The sequence below is a fragment of the Antechinus flavipes genome, chromosome 2, assembly GCF_016432865.1.
Source record: "Antechinus flavipes isolate AdamAnt ecotype Samford, QLD, Australia chromosome 2, AdamAnt_v2, whole genome shotgun sequence".
In the NCBI taxonomy this organism is placed as follows: Eukaryota; Metazoa; Chordata; class Mammalia; order Dasyuromorphia; family Dasyuridae; genus Antechinus; species Antechinus flavipes.
The window spans coordinates 573,739,447-573,756,394 of record NC_067399.1 but is presented as its reverse complement, the minus strand read 5'-3'; the positions used below and the strand labels follow the sequence as shown (position 1 = coordinate 573,756,394).

Below are 16,948 nucleotides of genomic sequence, written 5' to 3'. Positions count from 1 at the left end.
TATAAATTATACTGCAATTGCAGGACAATGGGAAAATGAGGAGAGAAAGAAAATACCTTTCCCTCCCTTTGCTGTGTGGAAAGGTAAGGGCCAAGGGAATGTGAAGAAAAACTGTCAAAAGAAATAATGGACTATTGTTCAAATAAACAGCTTCAACATACATATTCATACTCCCTCTAATACTTAAATTCACAATTATTTAATTTACCCATTTCCCATAACCTATTTCTTCACCTCACTTCAGCAACACATAGAGGTAATCATGCCTTTGATCTTTTCATCACCTACAAATGAATCACTTCCATGAAATTCCCTTATCTGATCACAATGTAGGGCTGCTACTCCTCCTGCCTTAAAACTCCAAACTACAATCTTTGTCTTCATCATGACATCCAATCTCTTAGAGACCCCTATATAGAGATGTTCAGATCTTTTCTACTTATGATGCTGTCTGATTAAATGTCTTTCGCTGAACTAATAAGTACTCTGGTTGACTGGCATATTATTATGTGTTCGTTAACTAATGGTTTCAAGTGGGGACTGACATACTTTTCCAACAGGCCCAGGTGAAAGAATCATGCAAATAATAATGATAATCTGGATTCCTCTAGCATTTTACAATCTCCAAAGCACTTTTAGGTTTTATCCTTTCAATCTTAATAAAACAGGCAAGAGCAGATACTGATTTCTTCTTTTTTCCTTTCATGGGGAAATGGAATTAGATAGGTAATTAATTTTGCCCAAAGACATCCGGTTAGAATGTATGTGAACTAAAACTTGATAAATATTGACAGACAAAATGACTTGTCATAAACATGTAAATCTGAGTCCTAACTACATTTAAAACTTCTTTTAAAAAAATCAATAAACTTAGATATCATACACCTCACCACAACTCTCCCTCAAATCCAAAAGATCCTTCACAGTCTAACATGAGTTTTTACCACCTACAAAAGGGCAATCCCTTTTGAGAAATAAATATGATATCATACCTGAGGCGTCCATCTAAATGTGCCACTGATCCTGGGGACAGAGTATGAATAAATATCCCAGAGATACACTGGAAGTAAGGGATACTGCATAATCCAATTCCCAAGCCCACTCCAGCTTCTAGAAAGGAAAATGTGAAATTTTAGTGACAAATTAACTAAATGTTGGATCTACATTTGCTACACTGTATACCAGAAACATACTAATGATATAAAGAATTCTATATTCCAATCCTAAACTAGATGGTCTTTGAATAGATCATTGTGTGGTCTGGATTCATTATAGGATCCTCAAGATTCTTTTAGAGATTCCACAGGTTTAAAACTATTTTCATAACAATGAGCTTTAATTTACAATATAGTAAATACATACAAAATCTGTATAAACAGAGCTCTTTGGTTGGGGAGGAGGGGGTATCCTGAATAATTTTCAGAAGTCTAAAAAGAATTTATAGCCAAAATGTTTGAGCATGCCAAATTAGATTATGAGGAGCAATATGTCTTTCAGAGAATATGGAATTCAGTTGACTCTCTCTAAGAACTCTAAATATCCTTGTTGATGTCCATCATTTGCAGAGCCTTATTGTATTATTCATTTATTTATTCCATCATTTATTCATTTAATAGTGCCTGGTAAGTTGCATGTACTTAATGACATGTTTTATCCTATTCTATTCTATTTGTCTGCTCCCAGCCCTCTCTATAAACTAAGTATGTATCAATAAATATTGATTACCTTTTCTCACATGGGAAAAGCTCTGTTATGCTTTGTGAAGGTTAAAAAGATGAATTAAGCAGGATCTCTGTCCTCAAGAATTTTATAATTTAAAAAGGGGAATAAGATATAAGCTCACATATGTACAAACAACTATCAGAAAGAAAGTAATGTTTCATGAGAGAAGTATTAAACATTGCTTCTGATTGATGAAACCATGTAAGATTTCCTAAAGAAAATCTCCTCTGTGCTGATATATACAAATAAATAAAATACAGAAATTATTTATATAGTTATCATATTTAAATTTTTATTAATTAAATTTTTGTTTTTATTTATTTTAGATAGATATACACACATACATAAATACACATGTATATTACTATAGAGTGAAGATAACCTTTGTGCTGTGTGTTCTCTCTCTCTCACATACACACACACACACACACACACACATGCACACACACATACATATATATACACACACAGAGTTCAACATAAAGGTCATCTTCACTCTATAGTAAGATGAATAACAAAACTAGCATTACTAGAATTCAGACTTCTGGAGGCTGAGAGAGTAACATACATATTTATGTTTGGACTTGAAGATGTACATCTAGACATAGACTTGAAGATATTTATCATCGTTCTAGCACAGAAATGGATGGTTTCTGTCAAGAGAGAAGGTATAGAGAAAAAGGAGAGGGAGTCCTGAATAATAGTGAAATAAAATCAGTCTAAAGTTTGTGCTTTTTATTGTTACTGTGCTTTCTCCAAATAAAAGCATGAAATACCTCTGGAGATCAGTGATGCAGTAATTCAAGAAAAGGATGGGGTTGGTTAAAGAAAAGCCTGAAGGATAGTGCTCTTCAGAACAAACCAGAAGTTCATACCTTTCTTTAAAGAAACTTCCATTATGATCCTATCATTGGGCTTGGCAGTGTTGGCTGAAAAGGATGAGTTTTCCAGACCAAAAGAACTATTTTCCTTGGTGATACAGGTACTTGAACTAAGTGAACGACATAGTTGAGGAGAGAGGTAGTTGGACACTGAATGGGGAGCACTCAGGCTGGTCCTGACTGTGAGAGTGAGAAGCCCTCTTTTGGCTTGCTATAAAAAGAAAATAAGATATTACAAAATATTCAAAAACCAGGTACTCAAATTAATCAGCAGAGATCTTCAACTGATAGTGAAAAGACAGTGAAAAGACTGAATGTGAGAAATAGATACTTGGTACCACCACTACCTATCATGATCCCACCAAAATCTTTTCTATTCTTCAAGACTTGTTGCAGAGTAGACAAGGTCAAATATCTTCTCCATGAAAAGAATCCTTTTGAGAAAGAAGTACCCACTCTATCCACTCACAGAATATGGTTCTTTCCCCTCCCCCCCCCAATTGGTCCTTAGCACTGTGTTATAATATAGAAATCATCTCCACTAGGAGATTAGTTTCTCTAAAGACAGAATTCTATCTAGTTCATCTTTGTAATCCTAGTGCCTTGCACAAACACTGGAAAGCTATTTGTTGAAGGTTAAATAACTAGAACTAGACAGTTACCTAGAAGCAATTTTTATAAGACCTGTTTCAATGAATATGTAAAACTGATTTATAATTAGCATATGAATTGCTTTACAAATTAGTGTTTCTAAAGTTCTTGAAAACTTTTGGATTTTTAAGTAATTTACACATTTGCTCCATAATCTTGCTTAATGCCATTAGTTTTCTAAGCAGTCTTCTTTTTAAAAACAAAATTAATCTTTTGCTAAACTCCTGATTTAATCATCATAAATTCTTGATTAGTAGAAGTTAAATGAATGAGCTTTCACTGTTGCTTTGTGTGTGTGTGTGTGTGCGCGCGCGGGTGTATGTGTGTGTTTAATCCATATCTAAAAACAAAGAAACTCCTGCATTCCAAAGAAGCCATGAAATAAAACAGGATTACCTTGAATTTCTGCAAAGCATCATTATGTGTTAATCCATCCATTGATTCTCCATTGAGTTCCAGAATCTCATCCCCTGTTTTGGATAAAGGAAAAATGCAAGAAAATTAGTACCTAATCCAAATATATTAGAATTCAAGAGATATTTATGGGTACATGAAGGTAGTAATATATCTGAAAATCTATTTTCCCCTAGATGAAGTCATTCTACTACTTTGAACAAGCATATATACTAAACAATTTATAATTCTAACTTGTATTCACCATGCTGAAAATTCCTGCTAAATGAGAATCCTACAGTTCCATTTTTTCCTTATTTTGGATTATGTGACAATCCATCCAGATTCAACTCAATCAAAACAAAGTTAAATTTTAATAAAAGTATGACAGTACACATTAATAGAACATTAAAAAAAGAGTCTGAAGACTTTGGTTTTAGGGCTAATTCTGCCACTTATAGTACTAGCTATAGAATGTTGAGAAGGGGAAGGGATACACATATATGAAGCACCTACTCTCTGTCAAGCACTGTGCCTACATGCTTTACAAATATTGTTTCATTTTATCTAAGGCAATTAATCTATCTGAGCCTCAATTACTTCATCTATAAAGTTGCAGTGTTAATCCCTGGCCTTTCTACTTGCCACCCCTTTTTATTTTTTTTAATAACTTTATATTGACAGAATCCATGCCAGGGTAATTTTTTACAGCATTATCCCTTGAACTCACTTCTGTTCCAGTTTTCCCCTTCCTTCCCTCCACTCCCTCCCCCAGATGGCAAGCAGTCCTTTACATGTTAAATAGGTTACAGTATATCCTAGATACAATATATGTGTGCAGAACCGAACATTTCTCTTGTTGCACAGGGAGAATTGGATTCAGAAGGTATAAATAACCTGGGAAGAAAAACAAAAATGCAAGCAGTTTATATTTATTTCCCAGTGTTCTTTCTTTGGGTGTAGCTGCTTCTGTCCATCCTTGATCAATTGAAACTGAACGAGCTCTTTTTATCGAAGAGATCGACTTCCATCAGAATACATCCTCAAACAATATCGTTGTCGAAGTGTATAATGATCTCCTGGTTCTGCTCATTTCACTTAGCATCAGTTCATATAAGATTCGCCAGTCCTCTCTGTATTCATCCTGCTGGTCATTTCTTACAGAACAATAATATTCCATAATGTTCATATGCCACAATTGACTCAACCATTCTCCAATTGATGGGCATCCATTCATTTTCCAGCTTCTAGCCACTACAAACAGGGCTGCCACAAACATTTTGGCCCATACAGGTTCCTTTCCCTTCTTTAGTATCTCTTTGGGGTATAAGCCCAGTAGAAACACTGCTGGATCAAAGGGTATGCACAATTTGATAACTTTTTAAGCATAGTTCCAAATTGCTCTCCAGCACAATTCCACCAACAATGTATCAGTGTCCCTGTTTTCCCACATCCCCTCCAACATTCTGCATTATCTTTTCCTGTCATTCTAGCCAATCTGACAGGTATATAGTGGTATCTCAGAGTTGTCTTAATTTGCATTTCTCTGATTAATAATGACTTGGAGCATATTTTCATATGGCTAGAAATAGTTTTAATTTCTTCATCTGAGAATTGTCTGTTCATATCCTTTGACCATTTATCAATTGGAGAATAGCTTGATTTCTTATAAATTAGAGTCAATTCTCTATATATTTTGGAAATGAGGACTTTATCAGAACCTTCGACTGCAAAAATGTTTTCCCAGATTATTGTTTCCCTTCTAATCTTGTCTGCATTTGTTTTGTTTGTACAAAAACTTTTCAATTTGATATAATCAAAATTTTCTATTTTGTGATCAGTAATGATCTCTAGTTCTTCTTTGGTAATAAATTCCTCCCTCTTCCACAGGTCTGAGAGATAAACTATCCTATGCTCTTCCAATTTATTTATAATCTCATTCTTTACGCCTAGGTCATGAACCCATTTTGACCTTATCTTGGTGTATGGTGTTAAGTGTGGGTCAATGGCCACCCCTTTTTATAAGAGAAATTTTTATGTGAGTTCAAATATATAGGTATACAAAATAGGTAAACAAATCAAACATTTGCTGGTAAAAAAAATTATAATTTCATGATCCTCACATTCAGTTATAAGATCCTATATGGGATCAAAAACCATACTTTAAGAAGCTAGACTCTAGAACAGTTTGGTTTGACTCCAATCTAGTTCTAGTATTATATAGAATAGTGTCTATTTCTGATAAGAATAAAGGAAATTAACTAGATTTTCCTCACTTGGAGATAGGAATACTAAATATTTTCATTCACTGAATACTCCTTTATTTTTTTCAATTAAAAACTCTAAGAATAAAGTATGGCATAGATATGTCATACATACAAACCACCCCATAATATGTATTGAAAGCAGCAACAAATTCTCTAAATTATGACTTCTTGGAAATGTGGATATGAGAGTAATTGGGTTCATCAGTCAAAGTTAGGTTTATGAACAGATCATTTTCCAAAATTTTGTTTTGTGTTTGGGTGCTTGGAAATCCAAATGGATTTTCCCAAAGAAACAATCTTATAAATAGCAGTTAGGTTCCCAGGCCAACCCAGGAAAACTAATGTAACCCATAATATAGCTAAAATCATATACATTTGCAATGAAAAAATGGTGAATAAAACAGAAATTTATGAAATTACATTTTTCTTAATGATACAATATATTTAAATGTAAGGTGTATACATTGGAACATTCTGATAAGACCCTCCCAAATTCCCATAATTCCTTAATGAGTTATTAAAATCCTTTTTACAAATCTAGCTCTTTATTAAGATATGAAATCAACTAGTCTTTCCTCCCCTCTCCCCAACTCCTTTAACAACAAACACATTGAGGATGGTTGATTTTTTAATTTGATTTGATTTGATTTTTTTATTTGATACACCTGAGCTCCACCCTTGAGACAGCCTTAATAAGGAAAAACAGAGATATTAGGAATAGGTCAGCCAGTATATTCAGAAAAGTGAGATGCTGCACAAAGACTTAACTTTTGAGTCCTCCATGGGGAATGATGGAACCCCAAAGATGGTATATGTAAGAAGCAACGGTAGATTAAAGACAGCAGCAATGAAATGTCAGTGAAGCACTTATAGAAGAGTTCCAGAATTAAGTGTAAACTAGAATCAAGGAGAAATGAAGGACAATTATGGTGTGAAGACATAAATCTCTTCGAAGGTATTGGGAAAAATGTGGCCTATATAAATCCCAAAAGAAGGCAGCTTATCACTGAGAAGGGTCACTAAACTCTCTAATAGAGACAAGAGTTTTTCTATTGAAAAGGGGTCTCTCCAGTTCTTAGACGAAGAAATTGAAACTATTTCTAGTCATATGAAAAGATGCTCCAAGTCATTATTAATCAGAGAAATGCAAATTAAGACAACTCTGAGATACCACTACACACTTGTCAGACTGGCTAGAATGACAGGAAAAGATAATGCAGAATGTTGGAGGGGATGTGGGAAAACAGGGACACCAATAAATACATTGTTGGTGGAATTGTGAATACATCCAACCATTCTGGAGAGCAATTTGGAACTATGCTCAAAAAGTTATCAAACTGTACATACCCTTTGATCCAGCAATGTTACTACTGGGCTTATATCCCAAAGAGATCATAAAGAAGGGACAGGGACCTGTATGTGCATGAATGTTTGTGGCAGCTCTGTTTGTAGTGGCCAGAAACTGGAAACTGAGTGGATGCCTATCAATTGGAGAATGGCTGAATAAATTGTGGTATTTGAATATTATGGAATATTATTGTCCAGTAAGAAATGACCAACAGGGATTTCAGAAAGGCCTGGAGAGACTTACATGAACTGATGCTGAGTGAAATGAGCAGGACCAGGAGAATATTATATACTTCAACAACAATACTATATAATGACCAATTATGATGGACCTGACCATCCTCAGCAATGAGATGAACCAAATCAGTTCCAATGGAGCAGTAATGAACTGAACCAGCTACACCCAGTGACAGAACAGAACTCTGGGAGATGACTAAGAACCATTACATTGAATTCCCAGTCCCTCTATTTTTGTACACCTGCATTTTTGAGTTCCTTCACAGGCTAATTGTACAATATTTCAGAGTCCAATTTTTTTTTTGTACAGCAAAATAACAGTTTGGTCATGTATACTTATTGTGTATCTAATTTATATTTTAATGTATTTAACATCTATTGGTCATCCGCCATCTGGGGGAGGGGGTGAGGGAAGGAGAGGAAAAATTGGAACAAGAGGTTTGGCAATTGTCAATGCTGTAAAGTTACCCATACATATAAGCTGTAAATAAAAGGCTATTAAAATAAAAAAAGAAAAAAAAAGAAAAGGGGTCTCTCATTGTTGGGTGGTCTTCTGAATCTGAAAGCTTATGTAGGTCTCTAGGAAAGGCATGACTCATCAGAGGATGTAAAGTACTTAACTCTCTAGGACACCAAAATGCTTTTTTTTTTTTTTTTTGGGGGGGGGAAGCCTGGGAGGAGAAGATGAAGAGAAAGAGGGAATATTCAACCCCAGAGTTATATAAGCCTTTTGGGGAGGTGAAAATTCTCTAAAGTGGAAGGGATTTGTTTTAATTGTGTATTGCCTCAGATAAAAGTCCTTTACAATTTATTTATTCATTTGTTTGTTTGTCTTTTTCATTGTCTCTGTGTGTGTGTCTTAGTAATAATGCCTGATTCATATTCAGTGATTTATTAAGCCTAATTGCTAACATGGGAACTGGGGGCTCTTTAGTATTCTGACTTGAGCAAAACGTTGTGTGGAGTCATCAGCTAAATAGAGAAGTTTTGTAAGATGCCCCCGAGGTAGACTCTGGCCTGGATAAACATAGAAAAGTGAATTGGAACAGAATGATGATTGGCCATTGGTCATTGGCATAGAAATTCCTGAATGAGGAAACTCCCTGTACCAAGAGGACATTGGCTTCTCTTCAATTTATCATCTTAAAGAGGTGCCTAGAAACAAGAGGTTAACTGATTTGTCTATAGTCAGTGTCAGTGGTTGGACTTGAATCCAGGTTCTTCTTATTTCTAAGGATAGCTCTCTATCCCTATGCCATATTACTTTATTTAGAACATATAAAAACAGTTTAAAAAAAAAAGTAAATCCCTAGCTTTTAAACAGATCCAGTCTCTGTGATTGTCCTAATCCCAATCCCTTGCCCTTATACAACAGTATGGAGTTCACATTAGGCAATACCCATTGCCTAATATCTCAAACAAATCTCTGGATCCCATTCCTGGAAATCAGAGAGAGGGGAGATGACGAGTCTTAACCTCGAAACTGGATGTAAACTTTAACAAAGGGAGGTAGCTAAGGAGCTTTAAAACTGAGGAAGAGCCCTTGATTACCACCACTTAGCTTGGAGAACCAAGGTGCTACTTCTCCTTATAAGTAGAATAGAGATAGGGAAGATAGGGGTTATGGGAAATATGATTGGGTCCTAATGACGAGTTATCCAGTCTCTCTATGTAAAAACTGCAAATATAGCACAGATGTAGTGGAACAAAGGTGGCTGGCAATATTATTAGTAGGGAATTTTATAGAAGAGAGAAGGGAGAATAGGAGGGAAGTAACAGCAATCAGGGAGAATGAAGTGATAAGGGGAAAAAACATAGAGGTGAGTAGAAAAGATGAATTTCTTCATCCTCTCTAGTGGGACCTCCATTCCTACCTAAGGGATATGTGCAAAACTGTCACATGTGAGCAAACAGTGGCCTATATAGATGATGTAATCAATTGGGCAACTTACATATGGAATTTCAAGTTGAGATATTTTCCTTTTGCTTACCCTATACTTATATTTTATGATAAATACTATTCTTAGCCTGAAGAATTTAAATAGATCTTGAACATTAAGTCTTTCCACTGGTCTAATGCCTGTTTTTTGCTTTTTTATTTCATCTCCAAAATTTTTCTTGACATAGATCATTATTGGAAAAAATCCTACCTTCTTGTAACCTTCCATCAGCAGCAGCTGCTCCCCCAGCAAAGATTGTCTTGACATAGATACCAATAGGACCATAGATGCTGTCCTTCCCACCAACAATACTAAAACCCAATCCCTAAAGAAAGGATGGAGAAGGGTTGTAATTATAATTTGTGTTTTGTCAGTAGAAACAAAGATTCTTAAAAGTCAGAAGTGCCTTTTATAATCATGTCATTCAAAATTCAACCTGAATATGAGTCCTCTCTGCAACACTCCCAACAAATCATCATTCACTTTTGGCTAAAATACTTTCAGTTGAACCCACTGCAAATTTGAATTTTTTTAGAAATTCCAAATTTTAGGTTGTTTTGATTTACGTGAAGATTAACTTTACTTCTGCAAATTTCAATTATATCTTCTAAGTCAATACTCTGGGACGAAGAAAAATAAGTCCATTATCTCTTCCTCCTGTTAATGGTAACTAGTGTATCCCTTCACCCCAAGCTAGCTAGGTTTTGTGTGTGTGTGTGTGTGTGTGTGTGTGCTCATGCATGTGTGCAGAGATACACACATGCATACACTGTACACTTAGCTTTGTAGTTGTGTATCCACTTGGCTTAAGAGAAGACAACTGAATAGAAAAAATTAAATACATTTTCTTTTTTTAGTGATAAAGAAACAGGCTTTGGGAGTTTAATAGATTTCATTGTCTTTTTTAGTAATTATGAAAACTGAGATTTGAATGCTAGGCTGTATGATTTTGGACAATGAATTTATCTCTCTAGGCATTAGTGTGCTCAATTATAAAAATGAATTCAATTCAATAAACATTTAGTAAGCACCTACTGTGTGCCAAGCTCCATGATAAGTGCTGGGAATATAAAGAAGCAAAAAATAATCCCTGCTTTCAAGGAATTTACCATCTAATGAGGAGGACAACATGCAAACAAATATACACAAAGTAAACTAGGTGCAGAATAAATAAGAAATAATTAACAAGAGGAAGACACTGGGATTAAAAGGGATTTGGGAAGGTAGTAGAGTGACTGACAAAATGATGTTTAGAAGAAGTAAAAAAACTTCTCCTTTAGATTTTTTTTGCCACTTGAGGTTAGAATTTGTGTCACTGACAGTAACTTTTAGATATTTACATTTTCTTTCTCAATAGTCTTTTATCTTCTGTTTTTATTGCTTGAATTCAACAGTAAGTTCCTCAAAACATGCCTTCTAAAGAAGTCAGAATAATGCATTTGACACACACACACACATACACAATATATATATATATATATATATATATATATATATATATATATATATATATATATATATATGTATATATACACACACACTCCATAATATACTTTCTCTGTAATTTTGTCCTTCCTTTTCAGAGATTTGATTGAGAATGTGTCTGCTTCAGGGTTTGGGCAAGGGAAAATGGCAGATGCTGCTTAAGTACCAAATTGGTAGTGTAGAGAGAAGTCTTGTATTCTTTAAGCAACAACATAGATTCTGGGAAAAATTTCAAGTCTCCCTTACCCTTCTCCCTCTAACAAAAAAGAACTCCATTTAACCTTCTCTCTCTCTCTCCCCCTCTTCACTTTTCTCCCTTTTCCCCTCCCCTATCCTCTCATCTCCCTGTCTCCCCCTCTCTCAGCTTTCCTTTCCCTTTCTCCCTCCCTCTCATTCTCTTTCCATCTGTTTTTGTCTCTCTATGTTTTTCTCTCTGCCTCTGTCTCTCTCTTTCTTTCACTATCTCTCTTCTGCTCCTCCCCCAATAGACCCACATTTCCTATATATTCTCCTTATAAATTAACTTTTAGCTTTAACAGATACTTATACATTATAAAAGTGTGAATGAATTGATCAGATCACTTCCTGAAATTAGGTTTTAAGAGGGAAAATGGAAGAGATTTCAACAGCAACATCAATCAATTAATAAGCATTTAGTAAACCTGTGCTAGGTTAACAACACAAATGTTTCCTTCTTCATAATTTTACTTAGCACTAAATCTAAGAAACCATCTCTAGTTCAGAAACATTGATGTGAATTCATGAGTTTCCCATTACCAGTCCCTATTTACAATCTACCCAAGTCACCCTAGTTTTGCTTTGGGGGAAAATTCATAAATATAAAATTTCAGAACTAGAAGAGTTTGGAGCTCATTTAAACCATATAATTCTTATTTTTTTTCCTATTAGCAAACATATATTTCTTACCTTGGCCTGGCCCTTCATCAACACTATGTTAGAGATGACAGAAGCCTGCAAGCCACCCGGTGGCTGTGTGAGCTGTGCTGTGCTCAGAGACCGAGAAGGTCTTGAAATTGCCTGCAAACAAAAATAAAGAACAATGTAAGAAATGACCAGCAGGATGAATATAGAGAGGACTGGGGAGACTTACATGAACTGATGCTAAGTGAAATGAGCAGAACCAGGAGATCATTATATACCTCAACGACGATACTGAGGATGTATTATGATGGAAGTGGATTTCTTCGACAAAGAGAGCTAACTCAGTTTCAATTGATCAAGGATGGACAGAAGCAGCTACACCCAAAGAAAGGACACTGGGAAATAAATATAAACTGCTTGCATTTTTGCTTTTCTTCATGGGTTATTTATACCTTCTGAATCCAATTCTCCCTGTGCAACAAGAAAACTGTTCGGTTCTGCACACATATATTGTATCTAGGATATACTGTAACCTATTTAACATGTATAGGACTGCTTGCCATCTGGGGGAGGGGGTGGAGGGAAGGAGGGGAAAAATCAGAACAGAAGAGAGTGCAAGCGATAATGTTGTAAAAAATTACCCTGGCATGGGTTCTGTCAATAAAAAATTATTTTTTAAAAAAATGAAAAGCAAATAAGAGGCAGGAGTTCATCAACTCAAGTGAACAGAGAATAAGGCAGATTCAAATTAGTGAAAGATTTGAATTACAGGTGATGATAAAGATAATATTGGTGTTAGTGATTTTATTTTGTAGTACATATAGGACTATACTATACTGTCTTCCCAAAATTTGGGCTATTATTAAAACAAGGTTTAATATAGGATCTGAGTATCATAAAGTATAAAATATAGATGAGTTTTGTCTCACCTTGCCCAGAACCAACCAAACCTACATGTCACTTTCTTTTTTTTTATTATAGCTTTTTATTTACAAGATGTATGCATGGGTAGTTTTTCAGCATTGACAATTATAAATCTTTTTGTTCCAATTTTTCCCCTCCTTTCCCCCAACCCCTCCCCCAGATGGCAACCCAGTTGACTAATACACTACATGTCACTTTCCATCCATTTTCAAAGCATGTCACCTATACTCTGGTTATTATCATTTATCCTCTTCTAACTGGACGTTTGGGTTGTGATTCTGGGGCCCCATTCTCTATTAGGCAAAAGATTAGCCATGTTGAATTTATGGATTTTCATAACCAGATAGTTGACCTGGACCAATGCAGTCTTTATCCCTATTCAAGTTTCTCCTTTAATCTATTCCCAATGTTTCTTATCTAATATAATCTTTTTTATGCTTATTTCTAATCAGATTGAAAACAAAATAGACATATACTAACCTTTCTATGCCTTTATTCTCTATAATCTGTACCATAAATATTCTCCCTTGCTCAATTTCCATGTACTGATTCCTTTTCTTGGATATCATCCTTTCCGTAAAGACTTCTCAAATTCACTTCCCCAACCCCTTAACAGTGAATCTGAAAGTAACCTTTCCTTTTTCACTATTAGATTGTGAACTTCATTAGAGCAATGTTTGGATTTTCTTTAATTTTATATTTCCAGGTTTGGTGTCTTATACACAGGAGGCACATAAAAATGATTGTTGAATTGAATAAATATTTAAAATTTAATTTCTGTACAATTGATGCCCTGAAATTTTTATAAGCTACTCTTTGCCATAGACCACATTCCATTATAGGCAACTGAAGTTGCTAAAATAAGTCACAGAATATATCAAGAAAGTTTTAAAACAAAGCTAAAAAACAACTTATTTAACAATACCATTATACTTTTAATTTCTATTTTTATTTCACCATAGATGACTTTTTAAAAACTGTTATCACTATATTTCTTTTTTACTATACAAATATTTAGAATTTACTACCACTTATTAAGAATATAAGAAAGGAAAACTAATAATATAATAAATCCATCTGGTTCTTAATTTTAAAAAATTAACCTAAATGCATAGGAAAAGAAAAAATTTCATCTAACAGATATGTATAGTCAAGTAAAACATATTTCCTAAATTTACACAAATACATCTACCTATCTGTCTATCTACTATCTATCTTATCTATCTTTCTAACTCTATCATGGGCATTCTTTTGCACTCTAAATTCATCCCCTCTATAATTGAAAGGATCTTTCTTTCATTATCAGTTCTCTGGAATTGTAGATATTTATTGTATTGATCATAGTTCTTATGGCTTTCAAAGTTGTTTTGTTTTTCAGAGTTTTTGGTATTATATAAATTGTTCTTCTGGTTATATTCACTTCAGTTTCCATCAATGTATAAAATTGTTCATTTTTATAATATTGATCTTATTGCATAAACTTGTTCTTTGGGTTCCATGTCCATCATCCTGCATCAGTACATATAGATTTTTCTATGTCTTTTTAAAATTGCTAAAAATAATTGATTTCCTCATTTTTATAGCATAATAGTATTCTGTCAAATTCATATGCTATAACATATTCATCCAGTTCTCAATTGATAGACATTTCCTTAATTTTCAGGTTTTTGCTATTACATCAAGAGTTGCCATACATATTTTGGGGTATAAAGGACTTTCACCTCTTTCATTCATTTTGGATAAAGGCTTAGCAGTGCTAACAGTCAAAAATTACACACTGTTTAGTAACTGTGTATAATTTTGAATTGCTTTTCATATTAAATATACCCATTAGAACTCCACCAACAACACATCAATGTACCTTTTTCCCCATAACCTCTGCAACATTTTTCATTTTCTTTTTTTTTGTCATTTTTGCCACTCTTATGGTTATGAGATAAAATCTCAGAATTACTTTCATTTGCATTTCTCTAATTAATACCATTTTAAAGCATATATTTATGGCTGTTGAAAAATTAAAGCAGTTTCTTGTAAGTCTTGGAAATGAGAGCTTTTTCAGAGAAACTTGCTTCAAAGATTTGATTTTTTCCTTTTAGTTCTCTTTTAATGTTAGGTTTGTTGAATTTGTACAGAAATTTTAAATTTTATTCAATAAAAGCTATCAATACTATTTTCTGTAATATTCTCAATCCCTGATTTGGTCATGAATTTTTTTTCTATTTACATATCTGATAAATAACTTTTAGTATGTTTCTCTAATGCCTTTATGATATGACTTTTAATTTCTAGGTGATGTACCCATTTAGGGTTTATCTTTGTATTAGATGTGAGGTACTGGTGCAAATTTAATTTCTTCCATACTTCTCTCCAAATTGTTTCCAAAGGTTTTCTTTTGTCAATTTCTACTTGCTTGTACAAATAAAAATGAGTAAATATTTAAGTTCAAAAGGAAACATGTCACAATGCACAGAGACAATAAGAAGTACCAGGAAACTTGGTTCTGCTAGCTGTGTAACTTTGAACAAGTCATTTAGCCTCATTGAACCTCTCGTTTCCTCTTTGAAATGGGAGTAATAAGACCTACTTTGCCTCCATCACAAAATTTCTATGATTAAATGAATTAAATTATTACTAAATTGAAATTTTATTGAATGAAATTAATTGAATAAAAAAAATGAAGGGAAAAGCATTTTGAAAGCTAAAAAGCTCAAGCAATAATGATTATTAGTGCCCCAAGCTGAGAATTCATGAGATGACAATAAAGCTTTTAAGTCATACTTGAACTCCGTTCTGAATTTGTCCATGTCTATTTATGTAACTGAGCAGAACTGATGCACAAAACAGGGCAATGTGGGGCCCATGCTGGGGTTCAGCCTCTGCATTTCCTGAGTGAGCAATGATGTAAATAAGCAGGATGTAGCAAGAGCAAGAAAAAGAAAGAAGAGGTGAATGTTGCCATTATTAGCAGCAGAGAGAATCTATATTGTCCTATGACTCTAATCCCATTACCAAGGGATAGATATCATTCTTGGCCAACCAAAAACCAAAAGCAGCTAATCTGAAAGGTCTGATTTTCCAGGAATCTTAAAAAAATTTTTGTTGTGATTTTTGCTTATTTGATTTTAAATGATTTAACTTTTAGTTTCACAAACTCTTTTAAAAAATTTATTTGGGTTTCAAAGAATCACAGAATGTCAGATAAATGAGAGTTTCAACAATACAATAAAACAAGCATTTATTAAGCACCTACTAAGTGAAGAGCATTGTGATGAGTTGGGGGAGATGTATTGATGTTGATAGAATTTAGAATCCACTAGGGGGATTAGGAGATGAACACATCTCTTTGGGGAGGGAAAGATAACTATAACAGACAGAATTACATGATAAGTATATTTGTGAGTCATTTTTCAGTCATGTTTACTCTTCATGACCAAGTTTAGGTTTTCTTTTTTTATATTTTGCCCTGTGTTTTTTTCACTTAATAAATTTTTTTCCCAATTACATGTAAAAACACTTTTATAAGATTTTGATTTCCAATTTTTTTCTCATTCCTTCCCTCTCCTTTGTGCTCCCCAAGAGAGCAAGCAATCTGGTATAAGTTATACATGTACAAGCATATTAAACATATTGCCACATTAGTCATGTTATGAAAGAAGAATCAAAAAAGAGAGAGAGAGAGAGAGAGAGAGAAAAGCCAAAAGAAAGACAAAACAACCTCCACAAAAAAAATAAAAATAGTATGTTTTGATCTGCATTCAGACTCCATAGTTCTTTCTCTGGATGCTGATAACATTTTCCATCATGAGACTTTTGGAATTGTCTTAAACTATTATATTTCTTTTTCTTTTTTTCTTCTTTATTTTTCAGGTTTAGGTTTTCTTGGCAAAGATGCCAGAGTGATTTGCTCTGATAAGCATATTAAAGATTAAAGAAGCAAAATTGCAATATGATATCTGCTGGGAAAGGTTGTTGCTAACTGGGGAAATATCAAAAAAGACTTCCTAGAGGAGAGGACATTTGAGATGGGCTTTAAAGAAAAGATATAGGGGGCAGCTAGGTGGCACAGTGGATAGAGCACCAGCCATGAAGTCAAAAGGACCTGAGTTCAGATCTGGTCTCAGACACTTAACACTTCATAACTGTGTGACCCTGGGCAAGTCACTTAACTTGTCTCATCAAAAAAAGAAAGAGAGAGAGAGAGAGAGAGAGATGAATTCAA

The 16,948-nt window shown here is 34.1% G+C and overlaps 1 protein-coding gene across 1 annotated transcript in view; it reads right to left on the bottom strand.

Annotated features, from left to right (window-relative positions):
- The window catches only part of IL16 (interleukin 16), a 169,070-nt gene that overhangs the window by 38,100 nt on the left and 114,022 nt on the right, over nt 1-16,948 (bottom strand). The window contains exons 5-9 of the mRNA XM_051981168.1: nt 11,851-11,961; nt 9,649-9,763; nt 3,651-3,724; nt 2,598-2,814; nt 993-1,110 (exon numbers count right to left, since the gene is read on the bottom strand). Of these exons, the coding sequence (XP_051837128.1) occupies nt 993-1,110; nt 2,598-2,814; nt 3,651-3,724; nt 9,649-9,763; nt 11,851-11,961 (635 nt within the window). The remainder of the gene's footprint in view (nt 1-992; nt 1,111-2,597; nt 2,815-3,650; nt 3,725-9,648; nt 9,764-11,850; nt 11,962-16,948) is intronic.